Below are 20462 nucleotides of genomic sequence, written 5' to 3' on the forward strand. Positions count from 1 at the left end.
TAAAAGATATGTTTGCACATCACCTAAAGAACACCATAACCACAGTGAAAGATGGTGGAGGCAGCATTATGATTTAGGGCTGTTTTTCGGCAGCTGGACATGGGTCGTAAGTCAAGGTGGCATTAAACAGTTCCAAATATTAGTCAATTTTGCAACAAAAACTTTGGGCCTGTGCTAAAAAGCTGAAGATAAAGAGGAATTTCCGCTGTCAGCACGTTAACGACCTTAAGCATACCTTGGCATACAAATCAACAAAAGAATGGTTTTGCTAGAAGACGATCAAAGTTCGAACCCAGACCTGAATCCAATTGATAATCTGTGGGATGACCTGAAGAGGGCGCTTTACTTAGAAGATGCCCTCGCAGTTTGACAGCTTTGGAGCACTACGGCAAGGAAGAGTGGGCGAAAATTGACAATTCTAGATGTGCCATACTGATGGACTCCTACCCAAACATACTAATTTAAGGGTGTGTACATTTATGCAACCACATTATTTTAATTCTTTATTTTTATTTTTCTACTCAAAAAGATTTGTTTGATTTTTAATTTGTCCAGATGGTGGCATTAAAGGTGGAAAAAAGGTGGAAATTATTCTGATTGGTATGATTTTTTACATTACAAAAACTGGCATTTTAACAGGGGCGTGTAGATTTTTATATCCACTGTACATAGTGACTTGAGAGAGAACAGGGAAGGGAAGCTAAAACCTGTTTTAGAAAATATTTCCTAGACAAGGGACAATCTAGTAGTGCTTAAGCTAAAGGAATGATTGCAGAACATTAAGTGGGAATGTATATAGAGGTGGTATGCTGTATTGGGTAGTTCCTGGGTGAATGTAATTCAAAAAGTAATCTTTCAGCTGATTCATGTTGCCTGAATTATGGGAAGCATAAGTGAGAGACTGGCTGCTGCATTTTAATTTTTTTTTTATTCTGAAATCCAGCTGAGTTTCAGAGATAAAAACATAGCTGAAAGCATGGGTTTGGGACGAGTTGACTTGTTCAAGAGGCTGGTCCCCAGTTTCTTTTTCAGCTAGATTGACAGGTTTCCCCCTGCATTGTATACCCATACAGTGGCATGTAAAGGTTTGGACATTCCTGGTCAAAATTACTGTTATTGTGAACAGTTAAGCAAGTTGAAGATGAAATGATCTCTAAAAGGCCTAAAGTTAAAAATGACACATTTCCTTTGTATTTTAGACAAAAATATATAGATACAGTGGAGAAAATAAGTATTTGATACTTCTAATTTTGCTAGGAATGGAGAGGTCTGTAATTTTTATCGTAGGTACACTTCAAATGTGAAAGACTGAATCTTAAAAAAAATCCAGAAAATCACATTGTATGATTCTTACATAATTAATTTGCATTTTATTGCATGAAATAAGTTTTTGATACAGTAGAAAAACAGAACTTAATATTTGGTAGAGAAACCTTTGTTTGCTGTAGTTCTTGACCAAGTTTGCACACACGGCAGCAGGGATTTTGGCCCACTCCTCCATACAGATCTTCTCCAGACCTTTCAGGTTTTGGGGCTGTCGCTGGGCAACATTTAGTTTCAGCTCCCTCCAAAAATTTTCTATTAGGTTCAGGTCTGGAGACTGGCTAGGCCTCTCCAGGACCTTGAAATGCTTCTTACGGAGCCACTACTTAGTTGCCCTGGCTGTGTGTTTTGGGTCATTGTCCTGCTGGAAGACCCAGCCATGACCCATCTTCAATGCTTTTACTGAGGGAAGGAGGTTAATGGCCAAAATCTCGCAATACATGACCCCATCCATCCTCCCTTCAATATGGTGCAATCGTCCTGTCCCCTTTGCAGAAAAGCACCAACAAAGTATGATGTTTCCCCCACCATGCTTCACTGTTGGGACGGTGTTCTTGGGGTTGTACTCATCCTGCTTCCTCCAAACATGACAAGTGGAGTTGATACCAAAAAGTTCTATTTTGTTCTCATCTGACCACATGACCTTCTCCCATGCTTGCCCTAGATCATCCAGATGGTCATTGGCAAACTTTGAAGAGGTCTGGACATGTGCTGGAGTGAGCAGGGGGACCTTGCATGCCCTGCAGGATTTTGATCCATAACGGCATAATGTGTAACAGTAATGTTTGAGAATCTGGTCTCAGCTCTCTCCAGGTCATTGACCAGGTCCTCTCGTGCAGTTCTGGGCTGATTCCTGACCTTTCTCAAAATCATCCTTACCCCACGAGGCGAGATCTTGCACAAAGCCCCAGACTGAGGAAGATTGACAGTTATCTTGTGTTAATTACATTTTCTAATAATTGTGCCAACAGTTGTTGCTTTCTCACCAAGCTGCTTGTCTATTGTCTTGTAGCCAATGCCAGCCTTGTGCAGGTCTACAATTTTGTCCCTGGTGTCCTTAGACAGCTCTTTGGTCTTAGCCATGGTAGAGTGGTTGGAGTGTGACTGAGTGTGTGGACAGGTGTCTTTTATATAGGCAACGAGTTAAAGCAGGTGCAGTTAATACAGGCATTGAGTGCAGAGTAGGAGGGCTTCTTGAGGAAAAACTAACAGGTCTGTGAGAGCCAGAATTCTTGCTGGTTGGTAGGTGATCAAATACTTATTTCATGCAATAAAATGCAATTTAATTACTTAAAAATCATACAATGTAATTTTCTGTTTTTTATTTTTAGATTCTGTCTCTCACAGTTGAAGTGTACCTACGATAAAAATTACAGACCTCTCCATTCTTTGTAGATGGGAAAACTTGCAAAAATCGGCAGTGTATCAAATACTTATTTTCCCCACTGTAAATTGTCATTTTTTACAATTTAAAAAATACAAAAAGGAAAATGGGTCAATGCAAAAGTTTGGGCACTGTGCATGGTTAGTACCTAGTAGCACCCCCTTTTGCAAGTGTCACAGTTGTAAACACTTTTTGTAGCCAGCCAACAGTCTTTCAATTCTTGTTTGAGGGATTTTCATCCATTCTTCCTTGGAAAATTCTTCCAGTTGTGTGGGATTCCTGGGTTGTCTTACATGCATTGCTATTTTGAGGTCAAGCCACAGATTTCCAATGATGTTCAGATCAGGGGACTCTGAGGGCCATTGTAAAACCTTCAGCTTGCGCCTTTTGAGGTCGTCTATTGTGGATTTTGACACGTGTTTAGGATCATTGTCCATTTGTAGAAGCCATCCTCTTTTCAACTTCAGCTTTTTAACAGATGGTGTTATGTTTGCATTAAGAATTTGTTGAAATTTCAATAAATCCATTCTTCCCTTTACCCATGAAATGTTCCCCGTGCCATTGGCTGCAGCACAACCCCAAAACATGAATGATCCATCCCCAAGCTTAATAGTTAGCGAGATATTGTTTTCCTGAAATTCTGTGCTCTTTTTTTCTGCATACCTTTGTTCATTGAGGACAAAGAGTTCTATTTTAACCTCATTGGTCCACAGGACTTGTTTCCAAAATGCAACAGGCTTGTTTAGATGTTCTTTTGCATACTTCTAATGCTGGAGAGATCTTCTTATGATGACTCTTCCATGAAGACTATATTTGTACAGGTGTCTCTGAACAGTAGAACAATGTACCACAACTCCAGAGTCTGCTAAATCTTTCTGAAGTTCTTTTGCAGTCAAGCGGGCGTTCTGATTTCCATCTCTAGAATCCTAAGAGCAGTTCTCACTGAAATTTTGCTTGTTCTTCCAGACCTTATCTTGATCTCCACTGTTCCTGTTAACTGCCATTTCTTAATTGCATTTCGAACTGAGGAAAGGGCAACTTGAAAATGCTTTGCTATCGTCTTATAGCATTCTCCTGCTTTGTGGGCCTCCACCATTTTCATTTTCAGAGTGCTAGGCAGCTGCTTAGAAGAACCCATGGCTGCAGTTTTTTGGCACAAGGTTAGAGGAGGCTGGGTTTTTATAAAGCTGGGAAATTTGCATCACTTGGCCTTTCCTAACGATGATAGTTATCAAGCAATAACCCTAACAAGCCAATTAAGGTCTGAAACCTTGGTCAAAGTTATCTGAGCACACGAATGCCCAAGGGTACCCAAACTTTTGCATCTGCCCACTTTCCATTTTGTAATTTTTAAAATGTAAAAAATGACATTATATATATATATTTTGTCTAAAATACCAAGGAAATGTATCATCTTTAACTTTAGGCCTTTTAGAGATCATTTCATCTTCAACTTGCTTAACTATTCACAATAACAGTAATTTTAACCAGGGGTTCCCAAACTTTTACATGCCGCTGTATAAGGAGAGAGTTGAGTGGGCGGAGGGAAAAGCTGGTAGGACACATGTCTTGGATTAGTCATTTCAACCCTAGCCGCATTTGCAAGTATGTGTTTCTATGAAATTCTGAAGCATTTCAGAGTGAAACCTAGATGCTCAGAATGCAGGAGCCGGTCACTGACTCATGCGTTCAGATAGTTCGGGCAACATGAATCAGTTGACAAGTTCTCTTTAAAGAACGTAGAAATTATGAAAATTTCCATAAAAAAATTATAATACTAAGTGCTTTGTTAAAAAGAAAAATGTAATTATTTCAATTATTCAAATCATTTTGTGGTCTCCGTTGACGAGTAGCATGTCCCGATAGAGTTCGTATATTGTAATAGGATAAAATGTTGGATAATGGGATAATATCAAATTAGGCATATAATATATTGACCTGAGATTACTTCTTGTATGGCTTCTCCACTGGCAGAACCATTTCTTACTGATCACATGGAGCTACTGAGCTGGTGACAGTGGACTAATGTTGTATGTTGGCAGCTGCTCATAACGCATGAAAGGAAACGCGGCTTTATTCCAATAACTGCAAATACAGGAAGCAGTGAAAGACTTGACTCGGCCAAGTTCAGTAATTAATTGTTCATTAGAATTAAGCTCTGACATTATGACAAAAGAGACATTAAACTTGGCCGGAGCCTAACTCGAGGAAGATATTTTTATTGCCCCTTGTGTTTTGTGGACACAGTGTAAAATGTATTATTATTCCTTTGTGTTTTCACAGAATATCGATATAACAAACTTCAGTAGCAGTTGGAGCGATGGCCTGGCTTTCTGTGCCCTGCTTCACACATATCTGCCAGCTCATATACCATACCATGAGCTCAACAGCCAAGACAAGGTACTCTCTTTTTCCATTTTTGTTAATTTCTTCTTTTTATGTGAATAAATGTTGCAGACACAGTAGACTAAGTTACCTAGATCTCAAAGATGGTTAATAATTAGGTCACTAATGACAGCCATCATGGGACGCATGTGGGCTGTCATTATTCCTGTAAAGCTTTGTAAAATATTATGGAATGCAACTTTTCAGGGTACATGCTCCTCAGGGGTGTGAAAGATGGATGGCGACTACTATGAGCACAATAAGAGCCAACAGTAGGGTAATTAGTGGTTACTACCTATTGCCTCTGTACATGCATATAATATTGATGACCTATCCTTAGGTTTCAGGCACCAGACACCGATCAGCTGCTATTAGCTGTGGTGGCGGCTCTGTAAAATATGTAGCCAAAAACCTAAAATCAGCTTTTATCCCTGGAGCTGATCTACATGGGGTGCTGGGTGTCGTACCTCCTTCGATCTGATATTAACTATTTTAACAATAGACCATAAAATATTGAATGTCCCTACAAATCCTTTTGGGTATGTACACATAACACATTATGCCGCTTGGAACCCGCCTGAAAAAGCGCAAAATAAGTGTTAAAAATAACAGGTACAGTAATGTCAAAATGACTTGCTATTCGAATGTCCCATCTTTTTTCACTGCTTTTAAGCACTAAAGGCTTCAAAAAATGTGAATTGGCCAGAAGAACTGACCTGACCATTCATCAGCCAGCTTCCACTTGGATGCCACCACTATCTTATATATAGAAAAAGGAGACACTTCAGGAAAAACATGTTTCACCCTGATGAAGCCCGTAAGGGTGAAACATGTTGAGAGGCTCTTCCTTTATTTTAATAGCGCCTTGTTCCTCTGGTCTTTAGACATTACAAAATAGGATACCTTCCTTGATGGTAGATAATAACCAACAGGTTCTTTGCTTAATGCTAGTTATACAATGTGAGGCTATTGGAGCTGTACACCTATGTAGCTACAAATAGGTAGATCTATTCATATTACAACTGAATGACTCAACTAGTGGACACACTTAAACATAGGTAGGACCAATCAGGAGCAGAGTGTAATTTGAATGTGCACCTTAGCCTATAATTTGCTCTAGTTACTTATATCTTAAATTTAACAATTAAAAGTTATGTTTTATTTTGGATTGGTTAAAATGGGATTTGGCCGATGGCTATTGGTTTTAAAATATTAGTTAATCCCTACCGATACCATTGAGCATTTTAGGTGCAGTCTGTATGCTGATTTACGGTGCTCCACATGGCTTGTATTACAAATTTTTCTCCACTAAAGGAATGTCTCGAAGGAAGAATATTTCCATAGTAGACATCCAATGGAGCATGCAGATTCTTACAGCAATCAGTCAAAAAACCTCTGAAAACATGCCTATAAAACTGAAGGAATATATATGTACAGTGGCGATCCCTAGTAGATAACGGGTGTCATTCTGGCTCTACTTAAAGGAAGTTGTAAAGAGACATAATATATGTGCAAGGCTATAGGTGTTGTTTCTTTATATTTTATCTTCAAACCCTAACCATGCTCTTCTATAGAAACATTTAGGCCACGGCCCCACTATCAGTATTCGATCAGTAATTTTTCCCAGGAGTTGGAGCCAAAACCAGGAGTGGGTGATAAATGCAGAATTGGTGACATTTTTCTATTATACCTTTTCTCTGATTGTTCCTCTCCTGGTGAAGGCTCCCACTCCTGAGAAAAAATACTGATCAAATACTGACCAAATACTGATAGTGGGGCCGTGGCCTTACTTTGTTTTACAAAGTAGCCAAAAAATAAAGTACATGCTATGCACCAAATTTTGATTTTGTCTTGTTAAAAGACAACACTATTGATAAATCTCTTTTATGGTCGCTACCGTTATTGTCCAGACTGCAGTGTCTATAATAATGAAAACATGTACAGACCTTATATATTTACTGCTCCAGATCTGGGGAACAGAGGCTATTTTTTTCTGACAAATGCAGGAGAGGAGTGATTGTAGGGGTATGAGATGGTAGTGCTAGTGGCAGCACAACAGGAATATATGACTCTTTAAACTATTCAGTATATATTGTATATAGGGCCAGCTCCAGGTTTATGCGGGCTCTGGAGCTTTTTTTAGATTTTTCTTCCTCACCTTCCAGGATTTATAATTTTTTTTGTTCGATACACGCTGTAGTTTTTATTGGTACCATTATTTTGGCCCATGCAGCTTTCTGATCTTTTTTTCCTCCATTTTTAAGGAGGAAAAGCTTCCAATGGGATTCTGCAATTTTGATTTATTTGTTTTTTTATTTTTTCCATTTTGGCATTTACTTATAGGAAAAATATTGAAAATGTTTTTATTAGTTTACGCACCTAGTGATACCAAATGTATGTATGTGTGTGTGTGTGTGTGTACATATATATATGTATGTGTGTATATATATATATATATATATGTATGTATGTGTATATATATATATATATATATAATATATATATATATATATATATATATATATATATATATATATATATACACTACTCAAAAAAATAAAGGGAACACTTAAACAACAGAATATAACTCCAAGTAAATCAATCTTCTGTGAAATCAAACTGTCTACTTAGGAAGCAACACTGATTGACAATCAATTTCACCTGCTGTTGTGAAAATGGAATAGACAATAGATGGAAATTATTGGCAATTATCAAGAAACACTCAATAAAGGAGTGGTTCTGCAGGTGGGGACCACAGACCACATCTCAGTACCAATGCTTTCTGGCTGATGTTTTGGTCACTTTTGAATGTTGGCTGTGCTTTCACACTCGTGGTAGCATGAGACGGGCTCTACAACCCACAGAAGTTGCTCAGGTAGTGCAGCTCATCCAGGATGGCACATCAATGCGAGCTGTGGCAAGTAGGTTTGCTGTGTCTGTCAGCGTAGTGTCCAGAGGCTGGAGGCGCTACCAGGAGACATGGAGGGGGCCGTAGGAGGGCAACAATCCAGCAGCAGGACCGCTACCTCTGCCTTTGTGCAAAGAGGAACAGGAGGAGCACTGCCAGAGCCCTGCAAAATGACCTCCAGCAGGCCACAAATGTGCATATGTCTGCACAAACGGTTAGAAACCGACTCCATGAGGGTGGCATGAGGGCACGACGTCCACAGATGGGGGTTGTGCTCACAGCCCAACACCATGCAGGACACTTGGCATTTGCCCCAGAACACCAGGATTGGCAAAGTCGCCACTGGCGCCCTGTGCTCTTTACAGATGAAAGCAGGTTCACACTGAGCACATGTGACAGACATGACAGAGTCTGGAGACGCCGTGGAGAGCGATCTGCAGCCTGTAACATCCTTCAGCATGACCGGTTTGGCAGTGGGTCAGTAATGGTGTGGGGTGGCATTTCTTTGGAGGGCTGCACAGCCCTCCATGTGCTTGCCAGAGGTAGCCTGACTGCCATTATGTACCGAGATGAGATCCTCAGACCCCTTGTGAGACCATATTCTGGTGCGGTTGGTCCTGGGTTCCTCCTAATGCAGGACAATGCAAGACCTCATGTGGCTGGAGTGTGTCAGCAGTTCCTGCAAGATGAAGGCATTGAAGCTATGGACTGGCCCGCCCGTTCCCCAGACCTGAATTCGATTGAGCACATCTTGGACATCATGTCTCGCTCCATCCACGTTGCACTACATACTGTCCAGGAGTTGGCGGATGCTTTAGTCCAGGTCTGGGAGGAGATCCCACAGGAGACCATCCGCAACCTCATCAGGAGCATGCCCAGGCATTGTAGGGAGGTCATACAGGCACGTGGAGGCCACACACAATACTGAACCTCATTTTGACTTGTTTTAAGGACATTACATCAAAGTTAGATCAGCCTGTAGTGTGTTTTTCCACTTTAATTTTGGTGGTGACTCCAAATCCAGTCCTCCATTGGTTAATAAATTTGATTTCCATTGATGATTTTTGTGTGATTTTGTTGTCAGCACATTCAACTTTGTACAGAACAAAGTATTCAATGAGAATATTTCATTTATTCAGATCTAGGATGTGTTTTTGAGTGTTCCCTTTATTTTTTTGAGCAGTGTGTATATATATATATATATATATATATGTATGTATGTATGTATGTGCGTAAGTAGGGGTGTGTAGATATTACAGTCTGTGTGCATTCATGCATGTTTTGAGTCACTTTCTGCCCACTTTCTAATTTAATATTATTACCTGTTGACTCTATAAAACATGTCAATCCTTTTATGTTAGATCCATTTTCTTGCACAGATAGACAAGAAAAGGCTGGATATGAAGGAACAGAATGATTAAAATATAGAGGAACAGATTTGCTATTTGCAAATTTGCTAAGAAAAAACCTAAGAGGGCTTTTCATGGCGAGACACCTTTTTATTTTTTAATAAAAGGCTGCCCGCAGGCTGGTACGTGTGTGATTAAATGCTTCATAGAAATAAAAAAAAAACATTTGCCTGAGAGGATGTGTGTAACAAGTCATATTTTCCATTTTCTGGCCACGCGCTGTGCAAATTGCGCCTTATATGTAATATTATTTATAGTGTTCTTGTGCTGAACGCAACTAAATAAAACATGAACCGGGTTTGCTGGAAGTTAATGCAGAGTCATAGGTAGATCTAAAAAGAAAATGTCTGTGTCTGCCCCTGGGGATATTTCTGCGTGAACACCAGGCAGTTTATCTGTTTATGTGCACCGATAGAAAAATGTGACTGATACATTATAATCTGCGCCTGTGTCTGTCGTAACCACAGTTATCATTGTCAGATATCATTGACCGAGATTAAAAAGATACTAGAGCATATTGAATAATGCTGTGTTCCCACCCAAATGTCATTTACAACAGTTATCCCAAGGAAAGTGCAACATATAGGAAAAGCTGTGGATTTTTTTTATGCTAAGTGTGAATGATTTTTTTTTTCATTTTTCTGTTTCACCAATATAAACTGCATATATTGTTAAACAGATCAGGTGAACATGCTTTGGCAATCCATGTAAGAATGGCTGTATGATCCATTATGAAAGTTTATACTCAGTTTCTACTGGTGGCGCCCCTTCGTCTTCATCTCACCCAGAGATGTAGTACCCCACTCTCAGGTAAGGACGGAGTACTACCCGGGACCCACACACCCACATCCAATACACTCCACTTCAGTAGGGAAGGGCGAGATTGCTCCTAAGGGAGAGCACTGTCCCTGGTCCCTAGCTGGAGGGTGGAACTAGGTAGAGGAGGTGGGTGGAGGAAGTAGAACAGGGGAGCACCGACAGGAAGAGTATAAGAACAAGGGGAACCATCTAGAAGGAGTTCAGTCAGTACAGAGAGGTGACAGTTGGGAGTGGGAAGAAGGAGCTCCGCTCAGGAGAGAGAGGAGTTGGGCGTAGTAAGAGAGGCCCAGGAGGAGAGTGAGAGAGGACTGGAGCAGAGGGAAGGCTCCAGAGACAGAGGAGATCCCAGGGGCCCGGTGAGTGCTGGAAGCCACCCGTGCACCCGAATCTACACGGACGTGGAGAGATCAGGCCGCAGAAGGGGACCGGTAGGTGCAGGAAGCCACCCATGCGCCCGAATCTACACGGACGTGGAGAGATCAGGCCGCAGAAGGGGACCGGCCTCAGGCTAGTGGAGAACAACCAGGCTCGGCTAGCAAACCGGAGGCTGCAGCATTGGCAAGGTGTTGCAGCCAAAACCCACAATTATATTGCTGAAAAGGTGGCCACATAGGGTCCAGGGGATTGCAAGTCGCCCGACAAGGCCCCAGGCCACTGGCTTGGGCCACTGATTGTGAGGCACAGGGCAGGAGGGTGAGAGCCAGCGCAGTGAGACGACCAGGAACGGTACATAGAACGGGGTCCCGTCCAAGTGCTCCTGAAATACCTGAGAGTTTGCTGGATCACTACCCCGGAGGACACAGGACGACGTGGGCGGTTAGAATCCGGAAAGTGTAACCTGAGGAACTTAACAACTGTGAGTAAAACCTGAAAATTGCACCCCACTGTGCTCTTGAATAATTGTTGCGCCATCATCTGCACTACATTACATCAACAACATCTTTTTCCACAATTCTTTATATACTGCCCTGGAGCTTAGCTCTGCCTGTGGAGAGCTGAACCAACTCTGCTGTGTCACAATCAGCTCCAGAGGATCTGCACCGCAGCGGCGGCCCCATATAGCCGCATACCACAGGTGGCGTCACAAACATTATCTCTAAAAACTTTATTCCCATACTTCTTACCCCTTTAATTGACCGCCCTGGGTCACGGACCGGGTCACTGCCACCGTGACATCCCCAGCACCGACCGGCCCGGCTTCCGAGTACCCCACTGCCCCAGGGGGTGCGTCATACCCATCTAGCTTGATTGACTGCTCCTCAGTGTCCCACCTTCCTCCTGCTACTGAGATCTCTCACAGCTCAGTACAAGCTGCAGGCTGCAGCTTTCAGTCAGTCAGGCTTAGTGGGTGGAGACTGAATACACTAGGACTCATGAGCTTTTTTTTTGTTAAGAAGAACCCAAAATATAATCTGTTTTATAAAAGACTTAGAGCAGCTTCACATTTTACCATAGGTGGTATCTTTATTTTTTTTTTATTTCAGACAATGTGGGCATAGATGTCATGGCTATATTGTCACCGATTGCTGTTTTATTCAATTCATTTTTAATATTTAACCCACAATTGAAAAAAATAAAGGTTTGAGAGTGCAGTCCTAGTAAAATTATGAATATCTATGTTCGGGTTATCACATTGACAGATAATTTTGGGACAATTTTTTTTAATTGTGCAATTACATAAACATGTAAAATTTGCGAATTAAGAACAACAAGCTTTGGCAAAAAGTGTAGTAGTTGTCCATAGCAGCGTATCTAATCCATTTCCTAATTTTCGCTAGATCAATAACATAAGAAAAAAGCTGGCCAAATATATACTATGATACAAAACATGGTGCTATGACATATTGTCCGGCACCAGGTTCAAATTGCCTACTCACATCCAATATTAAAAAACCGGAGAAAACAAGAGTAGTATAGCAAAAGGATAGAATCTTTATTTATAATTCATCATCACAGAGATAAAAGGTAATACAGAAAGTAATAGTAACGAGGCAAGGGGATCAGGAAAAGCAGTGCCAGAAACAAGGCAACTCCTGGCAATAAGACTGCTGGGCAATCCAAGAAGAGAGGGTATAATCCAATATACAAACAAAGGGACACTCTATAAATGTATAACCACAAATGGTAGCAGTACATTAATATAAAGATTCACCCATTATAAGACACCAGTCATTTAAATAGACATAATAGACAATATCATGTGCAAAAATCGCAAAATGTTAAATAGTAACAAAGGGGGAAATGCAGAGCCGGAATAAGAGGTACTAACTACCCTGTGCCCATGATATTAAATGAATAAATGTATAAAGAGTACCCAAGAAGTGGATAAAAGCACTCACCCAGTTGCAAAAAACCCGGGTGACAGGAAGCCCGCAGGATGCCAGGGGAGCCACAGAAGGTGCTACAAGTGAAAGCGCGCCCCGACGCGCGTCTCGCTCTTCTTTTTCAAGAGGCGCTGTAAAGTGTACCCGACAGGACCTGAATATATACGCCCACCGCTAGTCACATGGTGGGTAGGGACAAAGCCCATTGGTGTGAAGCGGCGCGTGTACTCTGCTCTCAGATTAGGTAGCAGAAATCTGGTGACTGATTCCCTTTAAACACCCACACAACTGACCGGGTCAGCCGTCATTTATCAAATATTTGCATGTAATGGATGCAATTAGGATGTATAGTGTCTGGCTACTTGTGCAGCACCCAAATAACTATTTGTAGAGCAGTAAAATAAGTAGATAACGAAGCTGTGTAAATATGAGAACTCAATCCACGTAATGACCTATATCATAATCTGTGCTGTTCTGTAAGCTCTTTCCACATTAGTTTATCTTGCTGGATATCTTTATGAAAGCCGCTTGGAGGATGCATTTCTGGTGCTGTATTAACTGGGGAGATTTTACAGCGTTACTTGACTTATTTCACCATCATGTTGATGACCTCAATGACACTTCAGATGTGACTAGCTTGTAATGGAGAGGATTCACCAGCGTTCAGTTATTACTCTACTTTTCATGTAGCATGCTTGTTTTTCATGCATTGTTCATAATCTTGCTTGGAAGGAATAAATAATCCTGTAAAAGACTAGTTGTGAAGTACTCAAAAGCAACCTGACCCCAATTAAAATACGATCTGTAGGGTCTCATGGTTATCCATGCTACAGTTATTTTTGCAATGACTCATGGATGTAGCAGGAGCTCCAGTAGCCACAGTGGCTGCTTCAAAGCCCAGAGGCTGAGATAATCCACTCAAGTGTATAAAAGTGGCTCTTTTTTTTTTTCAGAAAACACTATGGTGGCTTTTAATTCCTTAAAATGGGTTGTCCTTTATGCTATATGACAATACTATCCAGCAAAAAGTGATCCATTTGTTATGGCTGTTTTGCAGGTCCTAAGGGTAAGGGTCCATTTATTTGCTGAGGCCCTTTAAATTGCAACTAGGTACCTGCATACACCTCTCACCCACCTTGTCACTCCTACTACCAATAGACTGATGCAATTTATTATATTTACTTATATATCGCCATCATATTCCACAGTGTTTTACAGACATTACCGTCACTGTCCCCATTGGGGCTCACAATCTACACTCCCTATCAGTATGTTTTTGGAATGTGAGGGGAAACCGGAGAACCCGAAGGAAACCCATGCAAACACGGGGAGAACATACAAACTCCTTGCAGATGTTGTCCTTGGTGAGATTTGAACCCAAGACGCCAGAGGTGCAAAGCAGCAGTGCTAACCACTGAGCCACCGTGCTGCCCACTTCTTCCCAACGAGGTAGCCGCTCCACTCTAATCATCATTATCCCCCTGATATCTAAAGTCTGATATCCCTCCAATGTCTCTAGTCAAAGGAAGCAAAGATTGAAAAGTTTGGATTTTAAAGTAACTCATTGCTTCTCTTGATATTTGCCAGGTATCTCCCTATCTCTATGTAGAAAATCTATGCAAAAGGGCATATCGATCGACACTGTGTATTTTGTCTCACAGAGCCACATGTTAGGTCATAGCCCCTTTCATCTAAGCCATGACCGTTTTCAGCAAGGTAATATCCCCTTGTTGACCAAGCCAAGACACAGAAAGCGTTTAAAACACTTAAAGAGGACCTTTCACCAGTTTGAGCATGTTAAACTGGACATATAATGGAATAGTGGCTGCAGAGCTGAATAAAACATACTTTATATTGGAAAAATTCTCATCTGCATTGCAGAGATATTAGCTTCTAAAATTTTAATTCTAATTTTTGCTAAGACCAAGGTGACATTGACAGAGATTTGTCTCTGGGGACAGTTAATCTTTCTCTTGCATGACTTTGTTCAATCATTAGCAAGTAGCATCATACGGGGAAAAAAGAAGATGCCTCCAGAGAAGGTCAGATCTGTCTTTTTCTGTGTGATATGGAAAGACATATAATGACACACAGCCCTGCTCTCTTCACTGATCTCACCGCCGGCACATACTGAATTATAAGGGGCATAGAGTAGAGCAGAACTGTGTGTCATTACAAACACCTCTGAAGCTCTCCTCTCACGACACTGTCAGCTCTGCGTGTGAAGAGAGCTGCATGAGATGTCTGTAATGACAGATGGTTCTGCTTTACTTATTGGTCTCACTGAGGACATTTACTGTTATTACAAGTGGGGAAGGGGAGTAGAGCAGAGCTGTGCACTTTATCTCCCCAATGGAGGGAAAAAAGGAAAAAATATATACTTTTTATGTATATTCCGACTAGGATATGGAGGAATGTACCCTTTTATAAGGCAACATTTGGCAAAAGGTCTTTTTTAAAAGCCCTTACACATGACTTATACTATTTAAAAAATTAATATCGACCACTTAAAGGAAATATGTCACCAGTAGTGATGAGTGAGTGTGCTCGTTTAACCCTTTAACCAAGCATGCTCGGGTGATTGCCGAGTACCTTCGGCATGCTCGTATTATGTTCGAGTCCCTGCGTCTGCATGATTTATGGCTGTTAGTCAGCCTCAACACATGCAGGAATTGCCTGTTTGTTAGGGAATCCTCACATGTGTTGAAGCTGTCTTACAGCTGTAAATTATGCAGACGCAGGGACTCGAACATAATATATGAGCATGCCAAAGATACTCAGCAAGCACCCGAGCATGCTCGGTTAAAGGGTTAAACGAGCACGTTCACTCATCACTAGTAACCAGATTTTTACATTATAATCTGAGAGTACCATAATGTAGGAGCAGAGACCCTGATTCCAGCGATATGTCACTTACTAGGTTGTTTTGCTGTTTCAATACAATAAGTGTTTTATCAGCTGGAGATTGAAATTATCATTAGAGTACAAGCTGCCTCATGCCTCCTAGTCCAACCACATCCCCAGCACTGTCTAGCAGCTCTTTGTCACTATACAATGTACACAGAAAGCTGTGGTGTGGCCGAGGTTATACACAGCTCAGCAACTGAGCGCTGCTGGATCTGTGGCACCCTGCTACTACAGGTACCACAGGACCCAAAAGGGTGCATGGACGGACTTCTCCACAAGAGTCTCTCACTACAAACAGACACCTCCACCCTTCCACCTCATCCCACCAGAGGGAACCCTGTTAGGGACATATATATACTAGAGGGTGGAGTTAGTCAGTCAGTCAGAGAGTAGTCTGAGGAGAGTGTGCTGACACTGAGAGCAGTGAAGAAGCCGCACGTCTGCTGCTGTACTGAGGGCCCCAAGTGTGGCCGAGGCGAGGAGAGAGGAGTTAAGCGGGCAGAGGAGCATCTCAGGCTCACCCCAGGACACAAGCCGGACACCGGGTCCGTGCCTACAGGGTTTTCTACACCCAGTAGGGACAACCGGCATACCAGGAGGCTTCCAGACCCCTGGTCATCCTGAAGCTACCATCAATTACAGGACTAGGAACCACGAAGGCCCCAGCGTCCAGGGATAGTGGTTGCCAGAGAAAAGTCCTACTACCAAGCCGACAGGTGAGAGAGTGAAACAGCATAGAAGCTAGGCCAAGTTCCAGGCTGGCCAGAAGCTTTAGAGAGAGGAAGAAACGGATCAGGAGGCCTTATACCCGCTCACTGGGGAGAGTCCTGAAATGCACCCTTCCTATCAAGTACCCTGGACCGTACCTGCCGTTACACCAGTAAAGGTACTGAAGCGAATCCCCTGTGTGAGTGTCCGTCATTCCCCTTGACCCGACCGGGCCACCTCTCACCTGCATCCCTTCCATCAACCCTGCCCCGGGGGCCCTCTCCGCCTGTGGGGAGCAGGAACATCCCAGCTGCCATCCCATCACCCCCGGAGGTCTGCAGCAGCGCTGGTACCCATTACCAGAAGCCACAGGTGGCGTCACAAGACAGACTGTTAACAAAACCCCTTTTAAGAGTGACCCCAGAGGACGGGCTCGGGAGCCGACTGCTGTGACATGCTACAAAGAAGGTAAAGGCCCGGGTACCGAGTCTCCCCCATATCCCCCCCTGGGCGAGTCAGATCTACATCAGAGAAAACTGTGATTCTATCATATCTGCTGCACCCAGTAAGCTAAGTTATACATCAATGGAAGCTGGGTCTCTGTCCTCATGCTTCTATCAGATTACATAACAAAAACTTGCTGACTAATTCCCTTTAATGGGCCTTGCCATATGCTACGGGACTCTGTCAGCAAAGAGTGACTATTCAAACCAAGTACAGGCGTTCACTGCACCCTTGGCGTGGCCAATAATTTATATACACTTTCCTACTTGCTTGGTTTCCCTCCATCTCTGCCCTTCTTTGTCTCTATTAAACCAATCAACGCAAAGGGGGTGGAGATAGATTGAAAACAAGCAGATGGGAAAGTGTATATAAATGATTGGCTTCGCCATGATGCACCGAGCGGCTGGGCTTGGTTTGAACAGTCATTCTGTGCTGACAGAGGCCCTTTAAGTTCTTATCCTTTTTTTCTCAAACAACCTGTTACAGAAAGTTTTCTTGTCCACATTTTCCACAGCTGCACATATTTATTGACTTGCCATGAAATACCGGATATCAGCCTAAAGTTTGGTTCAGACGTCCGAACTAAAACTCAGTCCAGTCCAGTCCGCAGCTTTGTGTGCTGGTCCACATATTGCCTGCTATTTACATGCACTAGTCTGGTCTATAAATTGGACCACAATAGTATATTCTGCATTTTTTTTCCACTCAGACCGCTGGTCTGTGTGAAAATCAGCCATGTTCACTGACGCACTGGCTATAATGGGTCCGTGTGCTCTACACATGTGATCCGTGGTGCACATGGACAGTACGTGCACTTATAATACGCTCAGCCCTATGGGATTTTTCACATCAGCTTATTTGGTACTTGTATTATCCATTATTTACTAAATCTGTATATGTGTATGACTCGCCCCCTGGGCCGTGGGGCACTCGGATCCGGGCAATTAGGGAAACGATGGGAGTAGTAGTGGCAACCCGGTTCCGTGGCTCAGGGTGGTCAGGCCAGTAGTAGTCCGTTATGTGTTATTGATAATGTCCGACTACGCCACCCGTGGATTGCGGTTATTAGGAACCGCCGCTGCATGCAGACCGCTGGGGCTGATGAGGTGTGCAGCTAGGGTAGTGTGACTCCCCACGGGAAGAGTGCGGCCCCAGGGCAGTGTAGTGGATGGTGGGAGTGATGGTAGTGAGAGTCCCAGTGCTGATAGTGCTGGAGGAGCAAGGAGCACACAGACAACAGGTTGCAGTCCAGGGTCTTTACTGAAACAGGTAAACTGACCCATAAACAGTCCCAGCTAGGAGGGGACCTGGATGTCTGAGAGCAACGGGGAAATTGGCCCTGGTCAGGGTGAGGGTGTAATGTACAGTCCCTTGCGGACTGGTTCTCTGCTGGGGGATGTGGAATCCTTCCAGCCTCAGACACCAAAGTCTGGTAGATTAAGTCTGTTATCTGCCAAGACAGGCTCTCTTCGCCTCTTGTCTCTGGCTTGTGGCTCTCCTCCTGCCACACTTCCTCTTAGGTGCAATCAACTGTCTGTCCCTGCTCCACTCTGGGACACGTCTCAGAGCTGAGACAGGCCATCCAGTTCTCTCTAACCCTGTCCCCAGTACCAGCTTTTATAGGGGCAGCCAGCTCCCCCTACTGGCCTGAGATAGGAGGCATTGCATGCTAATGTTCCCCTGACTAGAGAACCTCCCCCTTGCTCTCAGACACAGCTTTAATACATTTTGTGGCATCCAGGCCAGGGTGACACATGTATATAGCATAGTGCATAGTATATGTGTTAATATACTCACGTACCTCCATCTTCTCCCAAATCCAGCGGCGTTCTGCGCCCTTTCTCGTTGACGTCATTGCTCTTCAGACTCTCCAGGTTAGGCCACGTTCACACGTTGAGTATTTGGTCAGTATTTTACCTCAGTATTTGTAAGCCAAAACCAGGAGTGGAAAATTAGAGGAAAAATATAATAGAAACACGTCACCACTTCTGTATTTTTTACCCACTTCTGATTTTCACTTACAAATACTCATGACTTGAACATTTTTACAGGTCTTTTTTTGTGTGGACTGATTGTCTGCCTCCATATTTTATATTTAATAAAGGATTTTTCTTTCCATTTTGTTCATCAAACTCACTAATACAAGTCAATGATCCCGAGAAAAAAACTGATATTACACAAATGTAATCCGTGTGCTGTCTGTATTTTACTGCTTAATGGGTAGGAGAACCTAAAAAATGTTATCTTTATACAAGAAAAACAGATGGAACAAGGATTGTAAAAACTGACCGAAAATGGGTCCAACACGCAGAAAAAACACTGATGATTTTTCAAGTATAAGAAGAAAAACTGATGCGTGAAACCGGCCTAATTCTGTAATCTCGATAAGTTCTGAGAAAATTCATCGGAGACGCTCCCCTGTGTATGGCGTCAGGTTAGCGTGCTGCTTGTTGAAGTGATAATTGGGATAATGTAGATGCTGGGTATAGACAGGGCTGTGTTTCATGTCATTTGCAGGGTTCGTAATGTTTATTAATATTTTCCCTAATTTCTGAGCCGTCATCTCTCTTCTGTCATTGTGTTATATAAATGACACCCATTTAGTCATACATTTCTGGGGTATTTTAATGAGCCTTAACCAATGTGTTAATGAAGCAATTAAAGCCCTAACATTAGAAATGTGTGATAGTAACGGCCCTTCACAGACCACTCAGCCAATAATAGGAATTTACCTTTTTGCAAGTAGTGACTTGCCCAAAGTCCAGTGAGGCACAATGCCAACACCTAATGTCTCATAAATGTGTTGATCACCGGTTTGGGAATATGTCTATTCTCAAGAGTACAATCTGAGTAGATATTTTATAATTATCCATTATTCGATGAGTGTACCATTATTATATGATATTAGAACCATCTTATACAATGTGTTACTTTTGATCAGCCTTTTCGTTAGGCTAAGGACGGGTCTATCCTGTGTTGGAGGCTCCATTATGAGCGCTATGTTTCCGGGTAAAATGATGGAATGCACCAAAAACCCAATGGATCTCAATAAAGTCATTGGGGTTGGTCAATTGTGGATCCATTGTTGGATTGTATTCTGATTTTCTGCTCCTGCAATAAACCAGAAAAATTGAATTCCTAAAGATTGGAATAACAGATCATTATTGATTTTTAGCAAGGTTATATTTCTCATTGGTTAAAGAAGTTGTCCGCTACTTGGATAACTCCTTGTCATACCCCACACTTGGCCTCAATAAAATAAAAAAGCTTATACTCACCTCCATTGCTGGCGCCATTCCAGTGGTGTCGGCACTCGCGGTATCAGGGCTCCCATGCGGTTGTTGTGACACGTGAGCCTGGAGGACATGACATGTGTTCTGACAATGGATCTGCAAGGCAGCAATGCTGTAGGTCTGTAAATGAAGGGAAGCCAGAGATCAGACTACATGAATTATCTTGTTAGGCCACATTCAGACTTCCGTTTTTCATGTGCAAGTTCTAACCCTGCTTTTTATGCCTAAAACACGTTCCCATTATTGCCTATGTGGAGACGTCTGGTTTTGATCTTAGTTACGGATTAAACTCATCCATTTAAGTCTACGGGTCTGTGAAAAACCTGACAGCACATGATGACATCGTAGTTGCATCTCAGTCCATTTTTCATGTTTGATAAGAAAAGCTAGGAAACCTTCATCAGTTGTTTGTATTGCAGACGAGAAAAAAATGATGAAACATTGATGGTAAAACACACTGAAAAATTATAGATACTGATGAAAATCAGTCATTTTTTT

At 42.3% G+C, this 20462-nt stretch overlaps 1 protein-coding gene across 6 annotated transcripts in view; it reads left to right on the plus strand.

Moving 5' to 3' along the window:
* Positions 1-20462, plus strand: part of SPECC1 (sperm antigen with calponin homology and coiled-coil domains 1) — a 519798-nt gene that overhangs the window by 472687 nt on the left and 26649 nt on the right. For all 6 annotated transcript variants that reach the window (XM_073667990.1, XM_073667989.1, XM_073667993.1 and 3 more), the window contains one exon: positions 4991-5107. In XM_073667990.1, the coding sequence (XP_073524091.1) occupies positions 4991-5107 (117 nt within the window). The remainder of the gene's footprint in view (positions 1-4990; positions 5108-20462) is intronic.

The sequence above is a fragment of the Phyllobates terribilis genome, unplaced genomic scaffold (genome assembly GCF_046119375.1).
Source record: "Phyllobates terribilis strain yellow unplaced genomic scaffold, ASM4611937v1 Scaffold_2__4_contigs__length_985480577, whole genome shotgun sequence".
Taxonomy (NCBI): domain Eukaryota; kingdom Metazoa; phylum Chordata; class Amphibia; order Anura; family Dendrobatidae; genus Phyllobates; species Phyllobates terribilis.